At 41.4% G+C, this 15,408-nt stretch overlaps 1 protein-coding gene across 1 annotated transcript; it reads right to left on the bottom strand.

Moving 5' to 3' along the window:
* Positions 1–384: 384 nt before the first annotated feature.
* On the bottom strand, positions 385–13,554 carry LOC142363208 (uncharacterized). The gene is made up of 4 exons (XM_075436085.1): positions 13,243–13,554; positions 4,925–5,053; positions 1,314–1,457; positions 385–644 (listed from the first exon to the last, which is right to left on the bottom strand). The coding sequence occupies exons 1-4, from the start codon at positions 13,552–13,554 to the stop codon at positions 480–482; spliced, it is 750 nt and encodes a 249-aa protein (XP_075292200.1). The 3' UTR covers positions 385–479.
* Positions 13,555–15,408: the final 1,854 nt, after the last annotated feature.

Below are 15,408 nucleotides of genomic sequence, written 5' to 3'. Positions count from 1 at the left end.
AATTCTACAAAATTGGATAGTAAATGCGACAGTAGTTGAACAAGATTCCATGGTGAGGTATGCCGGATTATTTACCGCGTAGAAGATGGGATTGGACGAAACCGTCACAGATACCCTCCCGTGGATCCGTGAGGTTCAAAATGGACCCCCTTGCTTTCTAAACTCCTTCTCGGAGAGGAGTCTAGGTGTGGCTGGATCCAAGCTTAGCCCCGAACTCGGTAAACTGTTTACTTCTAAAGGATCATATGCACGCAATCCATCCTTTACATCACTTAGCTAAGATTTTCAAGCATTCCGCACATTTATTAGTCACTTAAAGACCATCTGTTGCGGCGAGGAATCTCTCGACCTTGAGGAGTAACCATGAGCGGCATCCCTAACTCGGTGCCGTGCAGGAGAGCTCAAAGGGCTCGGACTGCTCGCTATTTATAAGACGATTGACTCAGGCGTGTCTGCATACCGACGGCAGCTTCCCAATTTCACTCGAGTTGGACATTGACCAGCATCGCGGTTGGGTGGCTGCATCGTGCTGTTATCGGTCTGCCCCGAATCCGCTTTGACCAGATGCATCCGTCGCAACCTTCGCTGGTGCTTGTTGCTTCAACAGGATTATGGGTCAGGTCGGGGGATGACACCGTCATAGCCTACCAAAAAAAATTCCAAAAAATGAGGGGATTAGGGAAATAGAGGGAAAAAATTTTTAAAAAGGGGCAGCCAAAGAAAACGGAGACTTATGATGTGGAAAACTGACATTTAGTTTGATTTTGTTATAGCTTTAGTTTAATTTTGTTCTATAGCTTTGCAGCTATGTTAAGGTGAGAGTTAACCGCAGACATTTAGTTTAGCTCTTTTCCTTGTAACCTTGCTAACAAGGACTGCTGTGAGCTCAAATGTTGCTAACGAGGACCGCTTGTGAGACAAAGAGAAACAAGGACCAATAACCAGAACTTTGTCATCTGTAAGAAACAACTCTCTAGCTGAAACCGGTTCTACGGTTGGGGACTTGGCCTGCACAGAAAATTTGGGAATTTTTGAGCCAAAAGTGAAGGCGTGCGGCAAGGAGGACTACGAGCCTTCATCCAGAAGACTCCCACAGACGACCACCAGACGATGCTGCGCAAGTGCCAAAGAGGGGCGGAGTACAATAATGAATTCCTAGAAATCATTATAATTATCACACCTCTTCCTAGAAATAATTACAATAATCCAGCCTACTTAGATAAACTTCGTAATAAATAGGTGCGTGCTTTGTGACTCGGTGTGTGAGTTAGGAGGAGCGATCGCCCTTGCGCCCGGCGCCGCAATAAACATACCTGCTTTATAACTCTGCGTGAGTTGTGGACTTTGTTTCCGCATGTCAATTTGGCGACCCAGGCAGGACCCGTTCCATCTGGCTGCAGGATCTGCTGAGGACGGGACTCCTCCAGGCGCCCCCGAGATTTCTTGGGAGGACTGCCCTGCTGACCCAGATCGCCACGGGGACAGACAAGGACCATCATTAGGGGACCAGGTATGTTCTAACTGTAAAGGGATACCTCTAAGTCGTGAGGAGACGTCCCATGCGAGGTGAAGAGCATCGGTGCTTGTTCGCAGGGTTGGAGGTTTGAGGTCCCCTTAAGGTGGCGGTGGGGTAAGTCTTGTAAGTCTCATGCCCTGACTAATGGTAACTAGGGTTCTCCCGACTGCAGTAGCAGGAGTTATATTTGATATTGCCATGTCTATTTTTATATGATGTAAAAATCGTGTACCGTGCGTCGTGCGAAGGATCGTACCGTCCAACACTATTATAACGCCTGATAATGAGGCTGTGACGTTTGTACAGAGTGCTGGGCTAGTCCTAGAATGCACGTGTATTTTTGCACTGTTATTGCATGTTAAAAGTGCTGAGCGAGCGAGCGATTGGGCGAGTGAGATGCTGCCTGGCTGCAAAGTGAGCGCAGAGTTCTGATCCGCAGTTCCGTGTACTCCGTGAGGAGAGCGGCCAGAGACAAACGAAGTGTGAGAAAGGAGCGAATGTTGATTTTAAAGTAGTTACCCCAATGTTGGTATTGATGGGATATTCATAATATTATGTTGTATTTATAAGTGTCACATACCGTTCCAGATTAGATAATACAATTGGGGAGCAGTTATATTATATGAGACAGTTTAAGGGTTACAGTGTGTAGTTCCCTGTAAAAAGGTATAAAATTGCAGTCCGGTAACTATTTCTCGATGCAAAAATTATAGAAGATCGGTTAAGAGTCGGAGCTGTCAGCGTTAGCAGGATCTGTTTAGGTGCAAAGCTGGTTTGTCGTACGTCGATGGAGGGACAGAGAGGTGGATGTGGTAAATAACAGGAGGTAAACAAAGCAGAGGGATAGTGAAAGAGAGCCCTTCAGGCCAGATTTTGGCTCAATGGAAAGATATAGGGGGACCGCTGGGCAGGAGCGTGAACAAGAGGCCCTTAATAAAGTATTGGAATTGGTGGTGGCCTTTGTATAGATTAGATGAGGAAAAATGGCCCCTTAATGGAACATGAATTATAATACTTTGTTGCAACGGATGTTATTTTTGAGAAGAGAAAGGAAGCGGGATGAGGTTTCCCATGCGGATGTGTTCCTTACCCTCCGAAATCACCCCGAGTACCAAATAGACCGTGAATTGATGGTCCCATGGGACTCCCTAGCGTTAGCTGTAGAGAAGGACAATAAGAGAGAAAGAAAAGGGAAATTGGAAAGATCTTGCTCACCGTGTCGTATAGGGCAGAGGTGTACAAAGTCGGATAAAACGAGGCAACCCGAAGGGAATAACCTGCCAGAACATTATGAGCCGCCAGTGGGAGTACGATAAATGGAAAAGGAAAGCTCTGACTCAGAAACCCCTCTAGGTAGTCCAATGTCTTCTCGCACTCAGAGAAAAGGGGAGCAGGTGATAAAATGAGCACCCCCAAGAGAAGCGGTCAGACCAGAGGGAGGCCCCGGTTTTAATAAAGGTCCCCTTTTCCTCATTTGACTTGGAAAGATGGAAAAATGTGGTAAAAAGCTACTGGAGTGATTCTGTATGGATACCTAAACATTTCCATTTCCCAATAAAGCAGCATAATCCTAGCTGGAACGATATTCAACTGTTGTTGGACCATATGACAGAAGCCAAGAAGCAGCTAATATGAAAAACGGCCCAAGTTCTGGCCGGTGATCAGCTTAAGAATACGGGAGAGGATATAAAAGACCATTTTTCCGTTACAAGGTCCACATTGGGATCCTAATAGGGGAGCTCATATAAAGTTCTCGAATGCCTACAGAGATCAGATTACAAAGGGAATGGAGCAGGCTATTCCAAAAACGATGAATTGGTCAGCCTTATATGCCTTTTGGCAAGGCCCAAGAGAGACCCCCTTGCAATTTTTTGATAAATTATGGGACGCTATGAGGTGACACGCTTCTTTAGACCCAGGATCGGAAATAGGAATCCAGCAGTTAGCATCTTTATTCATTGGGCAGTCAGCAAGCGACATCCAAAGAAAGTCACAGAAACAGAGAACGACAGACAGCAGGATTTTAGAAACTTCACCAGATGAAGCGTGGAGAGCGTTTAGTAACAGGGAAGAGAGGACGATGGAAAGATAAGCGGATGTCGGTAGCGGCATTACAAGAGAGTAACAGATTCAGAAGTGATCTAAGAGGCCCTCGGAAAGAAATCGGCATGCGTGGTGTAAGCAGAGGGGACGCTGGAAAAATGAGCGTCCGGAAAGGCAGAGAAGGAGGAAAAGGATACAGGCCCGCATCAAGGAGGATTGATGGGGACCCGGGGAATCTACCCTAGAGGATCCGCTGGTTGTATTAGAGCTAGGGAAATGGCAACAGGGCGTGGAATTTCTAGTCAATACTGGGGCACTGTTCTCTGTTTTAAATCAAGCTTTGACACCTGCGGATGATGATTTTGTAACGGTGAGGGGAGGTACTGGACAAAGTGAAAAGACATACTTTCTAAAACCTCTGGAATTCAAATTAGGGAAACAATTTGGGGTACACAAATTTTTATACATGCCTAATTTGCCAAGGCCTCTATTAGGATGAGATTTATTGGAATAATTAAAGACAGAAATAAAATTTGCCAAAGGGAAAGTAGAACTCTGGGTGGGAAGTGACCAGCTAATTGAAGTTCTGATTTTGCCCTCATAAATATCCCCATTGGCTCGGGAGTACCCGAGGAAGTCCAGAACCAGGTATACCCGGGAGTACAGGCCACAGAGACACCGAGAAAAGCAAAAAATGCCTCTCCAATAATGGTCAAACTTAAGCAAGGATTGCGGCCTGTAAGGATTAGACAATACCCCCTTAGAATGGAAGACGGGGCAGGAATTCGACCAGCGATCGACCTGTTGATCAAATATGGGCTATTAATAGAGTGTGAATTGGAATATAACGCTCCCATTTTACCGGTTAAAAGGCGAGATGGTAGTTATCGAATAGTACAAGATCTCGGGGCGATCAATAGCATTGTTGAGGACCCGCGCCATGTCGTGGCAAACCCATACGCATTATTAACCGAATTGATACCTGAATTGGCCTGATTTACCGTCCTGGACTCAAAAGATGCCTTCTTTTGCCTCCCATTAGGTCCAGAAAGCCGGTTGTCATTTGCATTGGAATGGGAAAACCCAGACTCTGGAAGAAAGACACAGCTGACGTGGACTGCGTTGCCCCCGGCATTTAAGAATAGCCCCGCTCTTTTTGGAAATCGATTAGCTAAGGACTTGGAACGATGGGAGCGACCCCACAGAGTGGGAACTATATTACAATATGTAGATGATCTATTAATAGCCACTGAAACGAAAGAACTTTGTATAATAGAGACAATGAGTCTGCAAAATTTCCTGGGACTTAACGGCTATTGAGTTTATCCACAGAAAGCCCAAATAGCTCGACAGCAAGTAACCTACCTTGGATATGAGATGGCCTCCTTCCTCGTCGTCCCCAGTGTTCGTTGGCCCGCAGCTATCTGTCAGACCCCTTGACGGCAGAGAGCTAAAGAGCTCCGCACTTTCCTGGGAATGACGGAATGGTGTCGCCTATGGATATATAATTACGGACTCTCGGTAAAACTGCTCTATGAAGTATTACAATCTGATTAAAAAAAACCCTCATCTGGAATGAGGAAGCAGAAAGAGCATTCCAGCAGCTAAAGAAAAAGCTGATGGACGCCCTTGCTTTGGGATTGCCAGACACCACTAAGCCCTTCTGGCCGTTCTCTCACGAAAAGTGGGGAATAGCCCTAGGAATCTTAAGCCAAAATCTGGGACCGTATCAGAGGGTGGTGGCATACTTCTCTAAACAACTTGATGAAGTAAGCAAGGGTTGGCCTAACTGCCTGAGGGCAGGAGCAGCAGTAATGCTGAATATTCAAGAAGCAAGTAAGTTTACACTAGGCCAAAAGATTACAGTACTAGTATCTCATACCGTATCAGCAGTATTAGAGGTGAAGGGAGGACACTGACTCTCACCACAAAGGTTTCTTAAATATCAAGCTATCTTGGTAGAGCAGGATGATGTGGAAATAGCGGTTACTAACATTGTCAATCCAGCATCTTTCCTCAGCGGGACCACAAGGGAACAGGTATCGCACGACTGCTCGGAAACGATTGAAGCGGTCTATTCCAGCCGACTTGACCTAAAAGACGAGCCGCTAGAGGACGCTGAAGGTTCCTGGTACGCAGACGGAAGCAGCTTTGTTTGACAAGGAGCCCGCAAGTCAGGATACGCGGTAACATCTACAGATCAGGTAACAGAGTCCAAAGCCCTTGCCCCAAACACCTTGTCTCAAAAGGCAGAAATAATAGCATCAACTCGAGCATTAGAACTAGCCAAAGGTAAGAAAATTAATATCTGGATGGACTCTAAATACGCCTTTGGGGTAGTCCGTGCTCATGGAGCTGTGCGGAAAGAGAGAGGACTCCTGTCTACCCAAGGAAAACATACAAAACATGCCGATGAAATTCTTAAGCTCCTGGGAGCGGCACAGCTGCCTGAGAAAGTGTCTATTATGCACCGTAAAGCTCATCAAAAGGGAGATGCCGCTCAGGAACTGAGCGACGCCATGCGGACCGTGAAGCTAAAAGAAGCTGAGAAAAGTGAATTGAGGATGCAATCTTCAGTCCCAGACGGTAAAATACAAATTGATTGCGAACCAAATTATTCTGAAGAAAATCAAAAATTAACTGAAGACCTAGGGGGAGAAACAGAGAAAGGTAGGTGGGCAAAGACTCCACAAGGTAAAATAATAGTACCTTTTTCTGTGTTATGAGCCGTAGTTATGACAGAACACGGAAAACCTCATTGGGGAACAGAGGCCCCGTATAAATATTTAAAACGGCTGATAGTCGCCTGAAATCAATACACCACTATCAAGCAGGAAACACAACAATGCGAGGTTTGTTTACAGAGTAACCCTAACATGGCACCTAAAGCCCAACTAGGATAAATCAGGAAAGGCAATTACCCAGAGCAGCGGTGGCAAATTGATTTCTCAGAACTCCCAAGAAAAGGGGGATTTCGATACCTGTTGGTCTTGACGGATACCTGTTCAGGCTGGCCAGAAACATTCCCTTGTCAAACGAATAAACTAGGAAAGTAACCAAGGTACTAGTACAAAAAATAATACCGAGATTTGGGGTTCCTGAGGTAATCTCATCAGATCGGGGGTCACATTTTATGGCCAAGATCATTCAACAAGTTAGTAAACTTTTGGGAATAGATTGGCAATTACATACCCCATATAATCCAAAGTCAAGCGGTCAAGTGGAAAAAATGAACCACCTAATTAAACTGCAAATTGTAAAACTGGGTCAGGAGGCTGACCTGTCTTTGCCCCAGTCATTGCCGTTAGCACTCCTGAGGATTAGAACCAAACCCAGAACTAAAGAAAGACAAAGTGCTTTCAAAATAATATACGGGAGGCCCTACATTGTACAAGCAGGAACATCAAGTGAAGTTGGGGATGAGGTATTAACTGGTAACATAATAAGCTCACAGAAGCAGCTTCGAGAAATAGAGAAATTGGTCTTAGGAACTAGAGCCCGAGGTCTCGATAGGCCCATACGTAATAATGAACCTGGTGATTATGTATATATCAGATTTCTTTTAGATTCTCTGCTAGAACCAAAATGGGAAGGACCATTCTAAGTGCTGCTGACATCCCACACAGCAGTTAAGATTAAGGAGCAGACATCCTGGATCCAGCATACAAGGGTGAAGAAAGCTCCTCGGCAACGACAGAAAATAACGTCCACTGGACCCCTGAAGCTCCGCATCCAAAGACGCTAATGTGGAATAACCAAGCTAAGCTAATAACCTGAGCCATAATGTGGGCTGTGACTGCAGAAACCCATGGGAGTTGATACTTGGGAATGACCTTGGTCAAGGGCCTATTTTGGATATACAGGAATTATAGGAAAAGACCTAGAGGGAATGAATTTAGCAACTGTCATAATATATGATAACAGGGAATTGCTTATAACAGTGAAAAATATTTTGACAAACCCTTAAAGAGAGTAACCTTACAGCAAAAGAATTTGCAAAGAAAGAAAAGGGGGGGACTCGATGTAGGAAATTGACTCTTAGTACAGTTTTGTTATAGCTTTAGTTTTTGTTCTATGGCTTTGCAGCTATGTTAAGGTAAGAGTTAACCGCTGAAGTTTAGTTTAGTTTGTTTTTGGTAACCTTGCTAACGAGGACTGCTGTGAGCTCAAATGTTGCTAACGAGGACCGCTTGCGAGGCAAACAAAGAGAAACAAGGACCGATAACCAGAACTTTACCGTCTGTAAGAAGCAACTCTCTAGCTGAAAACGGTTCTAGGATTCGGGACTCGGCCAACGCAGACGACTTGGGAATTTTTGAGCCAAAGATGAAAGCGCACGGCAAGGACTACGAGCCTTCATCCAGAAGACACCCACAGACCACCACCGGACGACTCTGCGCAAGCGCTAAAGAGGGGTGTAGCACGATAATGAATTCCTAGAAATCATTATCATTATCGCGCCTCTTCCTAGAAATAAATTACAATAATCCAGCTTGCTTAGATAAGCTTTGTAATATAGGTGTGTGCTTTGTGACTCGGTGCGCAAGTTAGGAGGAGCGATCCCCCTTGTGCCTGGCGCCGCAATAAATATACCTGCTTTATAACTCATGGTGAGCTGTGGACTCTGTTTCCGCATGTCAAATAGAAAGAAGGTCTAAAAGGCGCAGGCACCACGGAAAGAGAACAAATTATTAAGAAAAAAAAAACAAAGGGAATAAAAGCATGTGCAGAAAGAAAATTGAAAAAGCGAGAGGGATGAGGGGAATAAAGGGAAAAAATAAAACATAGGAACAGCAAATTAAGAGATGGAGAAAGAAAATTTAAAAAGCGAGCGCGCTAAGGAAAAACAAGAAACAAAAACAGAGACGGTGAAATGGGATAAAATTTGAAAATTTTAAAAGTTGTTGTGATTACAGAAATAAGTAAAAAATCTAAAAGTCACAATGGAAAAATAAAATGGAAATATAGAAAGAAAATCTAAAAGGGGTGGCATAGAAGAAAGAAGAAATAAATGAGAAAACACAGCAAAGGGAAAAAGTAGGCACAGAATGAAAACTTCAAGAGCTACAAGCGTTACACAAATAAAGGAAAAAATTGTGAAAGAGGGTCTGCAAACCAAGAGAGAATTGCAGAAAGAAAAATCAAAAAGCGACAGCGACAAGATGAGAAAGAATTAAGAAATAAATGTTAGCAAATACAGACCGCAAATGGGATAAAAGGAGACAGAAAATTTTAAAAGCAATGAGGATTAAAGAAATAAGGAAAAAAATTTAAAATAGCAATGGGCAATTAAAACAGAAATGTAGAAAGAAAATCTAAAAAAGGATAGCAACAAAGCGAGACAAGAAATAATTTTAAAAAGCCAGCGAATAGAAAAAAAAAAGTAGGCGTAGAAAGAACTTCAAAAAAGCGAGGAGGATTAAGGAAGTAAAGGGCAAAAATACAAAATAGTGACAGTAAATTAAAACAAATCTGTAGAAAAAAAATACATAAAAGGAGAGGACGCTAAAGAAAGACAAGAAATAATGTAAAACTTTAGACACCGAAATGAAGACGGAGAATGGGATACAAGTAGGAAGAGTTTTTAAAAACAAAGATGAATAAGGCAAAAATAAAAAACAAAGATGACACCCTAAAAAAGAAAGGTAGGACGAACATCTAAACAGTGACGGCGTAGAAGCGAGAGAAGAAACGATTAAAAAAAGACAGCGAAGGGAAAGGATTTAGAGACTGACGAGCATTACGGAAATAAAGGAAAAAAATTATGGGGAAAAAAAAAAGAAGTACAGCAAACTAAAACAGAGGTCTAGAAAGAAAAGCTAAAAAGCGGCAGTGCTGAGGAATGACAAGAAATAAATTAAAGGCAGACAAATAAAGAACACAAACGGGATAAAAGTAGACAGAAAATTTTAAAAGCTATGGGGATTAAAGAAATAAGGAAAATATTTAAAAACAGAGATGGCAAATGAAAACGGAGATTTAGAAGAAAATTTCTAAAGCTACGGCACTAAGGAAAGACAAGAAATAATTTTTTAAAAAAAGCAAAGGGAATAAAAGCAGGCGTAGACAAAAAATTTAAAAAGTGAGGGGGATTAGGCAAATAAAGAGGAAAAAAAGATATAGGGATGGCAAACTGTAACGGAGACTTAGAAGGCCTAAAAAGCGAGGGCGCTACGGAAAGACAAGAAATAACTAAAACAAAGACGTCGAAAACACACACACACTAGCGTAGAAAGAACATTACAATAGCGAGCAGGCTTAGGAAAATGAAGGTAAAAGCTAAAAAAATAAGAGCAGCAAACTAAGAGGTAGGAAGAAAATTTTAAAAGCGAGAGCACTAAGGCAAGACAATAAATACTTAGAAGAAATAACAGCAACAGAAAAACAGAGAACAGGGTAAACGAATGAAACTGAAAAAACCGACGGGGATTAAGGAAATAATACCGGAAAAAATCACAAATAGTGATGGCAAACAGAAACAGGTTTGGAAAGAAAACATAAAAAGCGAGGGCTCTAAGGAAAGACGAGAAATAATTTAAATATAAAGACGGAACATAGGATAAAAGTAGACAGACTTATTAAAGGAAACGAGAATTACAGAAATAAACTACAAAGTGGCAAAAGCAAACTAAAACAGAGATGTAGAAATAACATGTAAAACTCGACAGCGCTAAGGAAAAATGAGAAAAGTTAATTAAAAAATAAAGGTAGCGAATGACATAGAAGTAGAAAATTAAAAAAACGACAAAGGTTAGAAAAATAAAGGGAAAAATCAAAAATGAAGGACAGACAACTAAAACAGATACGTAGAAAGAAAAGCTAAAAAGCCGGAGGAATATGGAAACTGAAGAAAGAACAAAAAAAGAAAGGCACCTAAGGGGAAAAAGTATACAGTAAAAACATTTTAAAAGCGACGGGTGTTAAGGAAATAAAGAGAAAAACTGAAAAATAGGGACAACAAGTTAAAACGGGTATAGAAAGAAAACCTAAAAAGCAACGGCGCTAAGGAAACGCGTGAAATATTCAAAAGCGCTAACGATGAAATAAAGACTACGAACCAGGATAAATATATACAATCTAAAAAGCGATAGAGATTAAGGAAATAAATGGCAAAAAAAGAAGCGATGGCATACAAAAATGTAGATGCAGAAAGAAAATTTTAAAAGCAAGGGTGCTAAGGAAAGTTAAGAAATTATTTAACAAATAGCGAAATAAAAACAGTGAACGGGATAAAAACAGGCACAGAAAGAAGATTTAAAAAGCAACGGTGCTAAAGAAAGACAAGAATCAATTTTAAAAAGGCAGCAAAAGCAACGAAAGTAGGCATAGAAAGAACATTTTAAAAGCCATAGCTGTCAGGGAAGGAGAAAATTATGCAATACGGACAGCGTACTAAAACAGAGACATAAAGAGAAAATTGAAAACACGACAGCGGTAAGGAAAGACAAGAAAGAAAAAATAAAGACGGCAGAAGGCGCAAAAGCAGACGCAAAAGTTTAAAACCAGCGCCGATTAAGGAAGGAAGGAAAAAACTTTACAATGGCCATGGCAAACTATAAGGAGATATAGAAAGACAATTTTAAAAGCAAGAGCGCTATTAAAAGTCCAGAAATAAAGACTACGCAGCGGAAAAATTGGGCACAGAAAGAACATTGAAAAAGCAACGGACGTTAGGGAAATGAAGGAAAAAATGAAAGAATAGGGACAGCAAACTAAAACAGATGTAGAAAGAACATGTAAAAAGTGACGTCGCTAAGAAAACGCAACAAATAATTAAAAAAACCAGTGATATAAAGACAGCAAATGGGACAGAAGTAGAAAAGTCTAAAAGCAAAGGAGATTAGGCAAGTAAATGGAAAAATTATGAACTACAACACAGACGTAGAAAGAAAATCTAAAAAGCGAGGGCGATAAGAGAAGAAATAAAAGTAAAGACAGCGGATGGGCTAAAAGAAGACAAGAAATTTTAAAAGCCACAGGGACTAACGAAACAAGGAACAAATTTTAAAAGAGAACGAGAACTAAATCAGAGACATAGAAACAAATTTAAAAAGCATCTGCACTAACGAAAGAAAAGCAATAATTTTTGGAAAAATGGGAAAGGGAATAAAATTAGTCATAGAAAGAAAATTATGCAAGCGAGCCTTTTTAAGGAAATCAAGGGAAAAATCAAAAATAGAGACAGTGAAATAAAACAGAAACATAGGAAGAAAATCTAAAGAGCGTCGGCATTAAGAGAAGACGAGAAATAATTAACAACAAAGACAGGGAACGGAACAAAAGGAGAAAAAATTTTAGAAGCAAATAGGATCAAGGAAATATGTAAAAACTAAATCATAGCAACATTGAACTGAAAGAAGTAGAAAAAAAAATTGTAAAAGACGGGGGCGCTAAGGAAAAAAAACTGACATGTAGATGAAAAGACAGCAAATGAAATAAAAGCAGACAGGCAATTTTAAAACCAATAGCAATTACGGAAACAAATAAATAATTAAGAATTAGCTGCAGCGAACTAAAACGGAGATGCACAAGGAAAATGCAAGGAGCGACGGCACTGGGGAAAAAAGACAAAACAATGAAAAAGAGGAAGGGGAAGAACTGAAAAATAGCAACGGCAAACTAAAACGCAGAAATAGACAGAAAAAGCGACGGAGCTAAGAGAAGAAAGTATCTTTGATGGCGATTGGGAAAAAGGTATGTGGAAAGAAGATTTCAGAAGCAATGGGGACTAGGGAAAGGAAGGAAAAAACATTCAAAATTACAGATCGTGAAGTAAAACAGAGACACCGAAAGATACTTTAAAAAGCAACAGTGCTAGGGAGAGAAGGAAAAAAATTAACACGCACACAGCACACGGGATAAAAGTAGACAGGGAGAATTTTTAAAAAGCAACAGCTATTAGAGAATTAAAGAAAAAAAATTAAATATAGGGATAACGAACTTCATGATAGTAAAAGCGAGGGGTTACACGACCGACAAAGAACAATTAAAAACAGGGATGGGCAGCTTCATAAAAGTAGATGCAGAAAGAGAATTTTGAAAATGATGAGGTAAAAGACAGACGGGGAAAAAAATTGAAAAATAAGGACAACAAACTGGATAAAAGTTGACATATTAAGAAAATTTAAAAAGCAAATGGATTAAGAACGGAGAGGAAAAATACCTAAAAATAGAGTCAGCAAACTAAATAAATCAAACAAAATTCAAAATGTTATAAAGTAGAGGACAGGCAGAGACACACGGACGGGGAACCGGTTAAACATAGCCACAAGGAGCAAATTTAGAAAGCAACAGGGTACTGGCCATACGGGCAAGAAGTTAAACATCGGGAGAGGGAACCTGATAGATGGTCCTAGGGAAAGGACATTGGAAGAGTGACAGGGAGCGGAGCAGAGCAGAAGGGGTCGCTGAAAACAGAGGTAGGTCGCTGGGTAGAGGGAGACCTAGAACTGCAATTTTCCCAAGAAAGAAGGCAGGCGGCAGTGGGAGAAGAATGAAATAATAACAGCTGGGCAGCCAGAACAGGAGAGACATAGAAAGGAAATACAGAAGGCGACAAGATACAGGGCGGTGTTGGCAGAAGAACGTAACACTTCAGGGAGCCAGACAGCCCAAAAAGGAGAGGGAGGCAGGCAGAGATCTGGAGAAGCACGGTGGGGGATGGGCCCGGACTCATGACTCACCGCAGCTCCCAGCAGGAGACCGTCGCTACCCTGACGCTTCTCTCTCCGTTTCTGCCACCTTCCTCTTCCGCAGTGCTGGCTGCCCAATCCTAGCCTCGATGCTTCTGTCCCACGAGGCTTCCCAGACGCATGGCGGCTCACATATGCAGCCAACAGAAGCAGTGAGCTCCTGGAGCTATGTGTCAGCAGTGCGCCGCGGGTCTGGCTGTTTCTTGCTGGAGGCGGCTGCCTGTGGAACGCCCTTTGATTCGCTCCTTGGCCAGCTCCTGCGCACAGGCATGCCTTGGCAGCCCCCTTCCCAGCAGGAGCCATTTGCACAGCAGGATTGGCCCCATCCTCGGCCGCACCAGGGGCTGCCCTGGCCCATCCCTGCCCACATCCTTTTTAACACCTTGGCCCGACCCCATTCTTACCTCACGGGTCCCACCTGGACTGCCCTGGCCCACAGCTGGAGCCCATCCTGAAAGAACAGCCCTGCAGCACATCACTCCCTCCCCCAACCCCTCTGCAGCCACCCTGGAAAAAAAGGAGGAAAAAAAACCCTGAAAAATTGGGACAGTGAACTAAAATGCAGATGCAGAAAGAAAATCTAAAAAGCATGGGCACTAAAGAAAGAGAAGAAATAGCTAAAACTCAAGACATCAAAGTGACAAAAGCAGGCGTATGAAGAACATTTTAAAAATTATAGGCATTAAGAAAGTAAAGGAAATAATTATGAAATAGAGATAGCAGACTAGAAAGGAGACTCAGAAAATTTACAAAAACCAATAGCACAAAAAAAGGATGAGAAATAATTTTTAAAAACAGCAAAAGGAATAAAAGCAGGTGTAAAAAGAAAATTTAAAAAGTGATAGGATTAGGCAAATAAAGGGAAAGATGAACAAATAGAACAGCAAACTAAAATAAACAGAGAAAGAAAACTTGCAAAGTGACGGTGCTAAGGAAACACAGGAAATAATTAAAATACGAGGACAGGGAGATAAATACAGCAACCGGGATAAAATTATACAGAATATTATAAAAGAAATTAAGGAAATAAGAGTGGTGAGAAATTATACCGAGAAGTAAAAAGAAAGAAAATCTAAAAAGCAATGGCACTAAGGAAAGCTGAGCAAACGTAATTAAAATGTAAAGGCAGCCAATGAGAGGAAAGTACAAAATTTTAAAAGTGACGGAGATGAGGTAAATAAAGGGGAAAAAATTAAAAATTACGGAAAGCAAACTAAAACAGAGATGTAGAAAATCTAAAAGGAAAGGGTGCTAAGGAAAGAGAATGAATAATTAATAATAAAGACATCGAAGGGAAAAAAACAGACATAAAACACTCAGATAGGAGAGGCATTAAAAATGTAAAGGGAAAAACTAAAAAATAGAGACAGCAAACTGAAAAAGCCTGAGAAAGAAAACTGAAAAAGCGACGGCGCTAAGGAAACACAACAAATATTTAAAAGAAATAACAGCAAAATAAAGACAATAAACTGGGATAAATGTATGAAATTTTAAAAGCGGGGCGGTTAGGGAAATAAATAGAAAAAAATGAAAAGAAACATTGGCAAACTAAAACGGAGATGCAGAAAGAAAATTTAAAAAGCGATGGTGCCAAGGGATAACGAGACAAAATAATTTAAAAACAATACAGCAAATGAGATAAAAATTAAATAATTTAAAAGCCCTGGGATTAAGAGAGGAAAGAACTTATAAAAGCAAGACCAAACTAAAAGGCAGCATTGTGGTTAGGTCCCTACCAGTGACAAACCACCACGCAGTTGCGCTCTCCCTCCTCTCCCACCCCCGGTGGCACGGGGAGAAGAGTCAGAAGGAAAAGGCAAAACTCGTGAGTTGCAATAAAAACAGTTCAACAGAATGGCAAAGAGAGAAGAAAAATAACAACAATAATACTGATAAAAAGAATATACAGCATGCTATGTTCTTGCCGCCCAATGCTCAGCTTCCTCTCGACTAGCAAATCCCCCTCCTTCAGCCAGCTCACCCCCTTAAATACCGAGCGTGACATCACACGGTACAGAATGTCCCATTCAATCAGCTGGTTTGGGTTTGCCCGACCCGCTTCTCATGAAAATTCATGCTAGCCCAGCTGAACCCAGGATGTAGACTTAAAAAACAAATTTTAAAATTGACAGTGTAGAGGACAGATAAGAAAAAAAC

This window comes from Opisthocomus hoazin, chromosome 15 (genome assembly GCF_030867145.1).
Source record: "Opisthocomus hoazin isolate bOpiHoa1 chromosome 15, bOpiHoa1.hap1, whole genome shotgun sequence".
In the NCBI taxonomy this organism is placed as follows: Eukaryota; Metazoa; Chordata; class Aves; order Opisthocomiformes; family Opisthocomidae; genus Opisthocomus; species Opisthocomus hoazin.
This window is presented reverse-complemented; position numbering and strand designations above follow the sequence as displayed.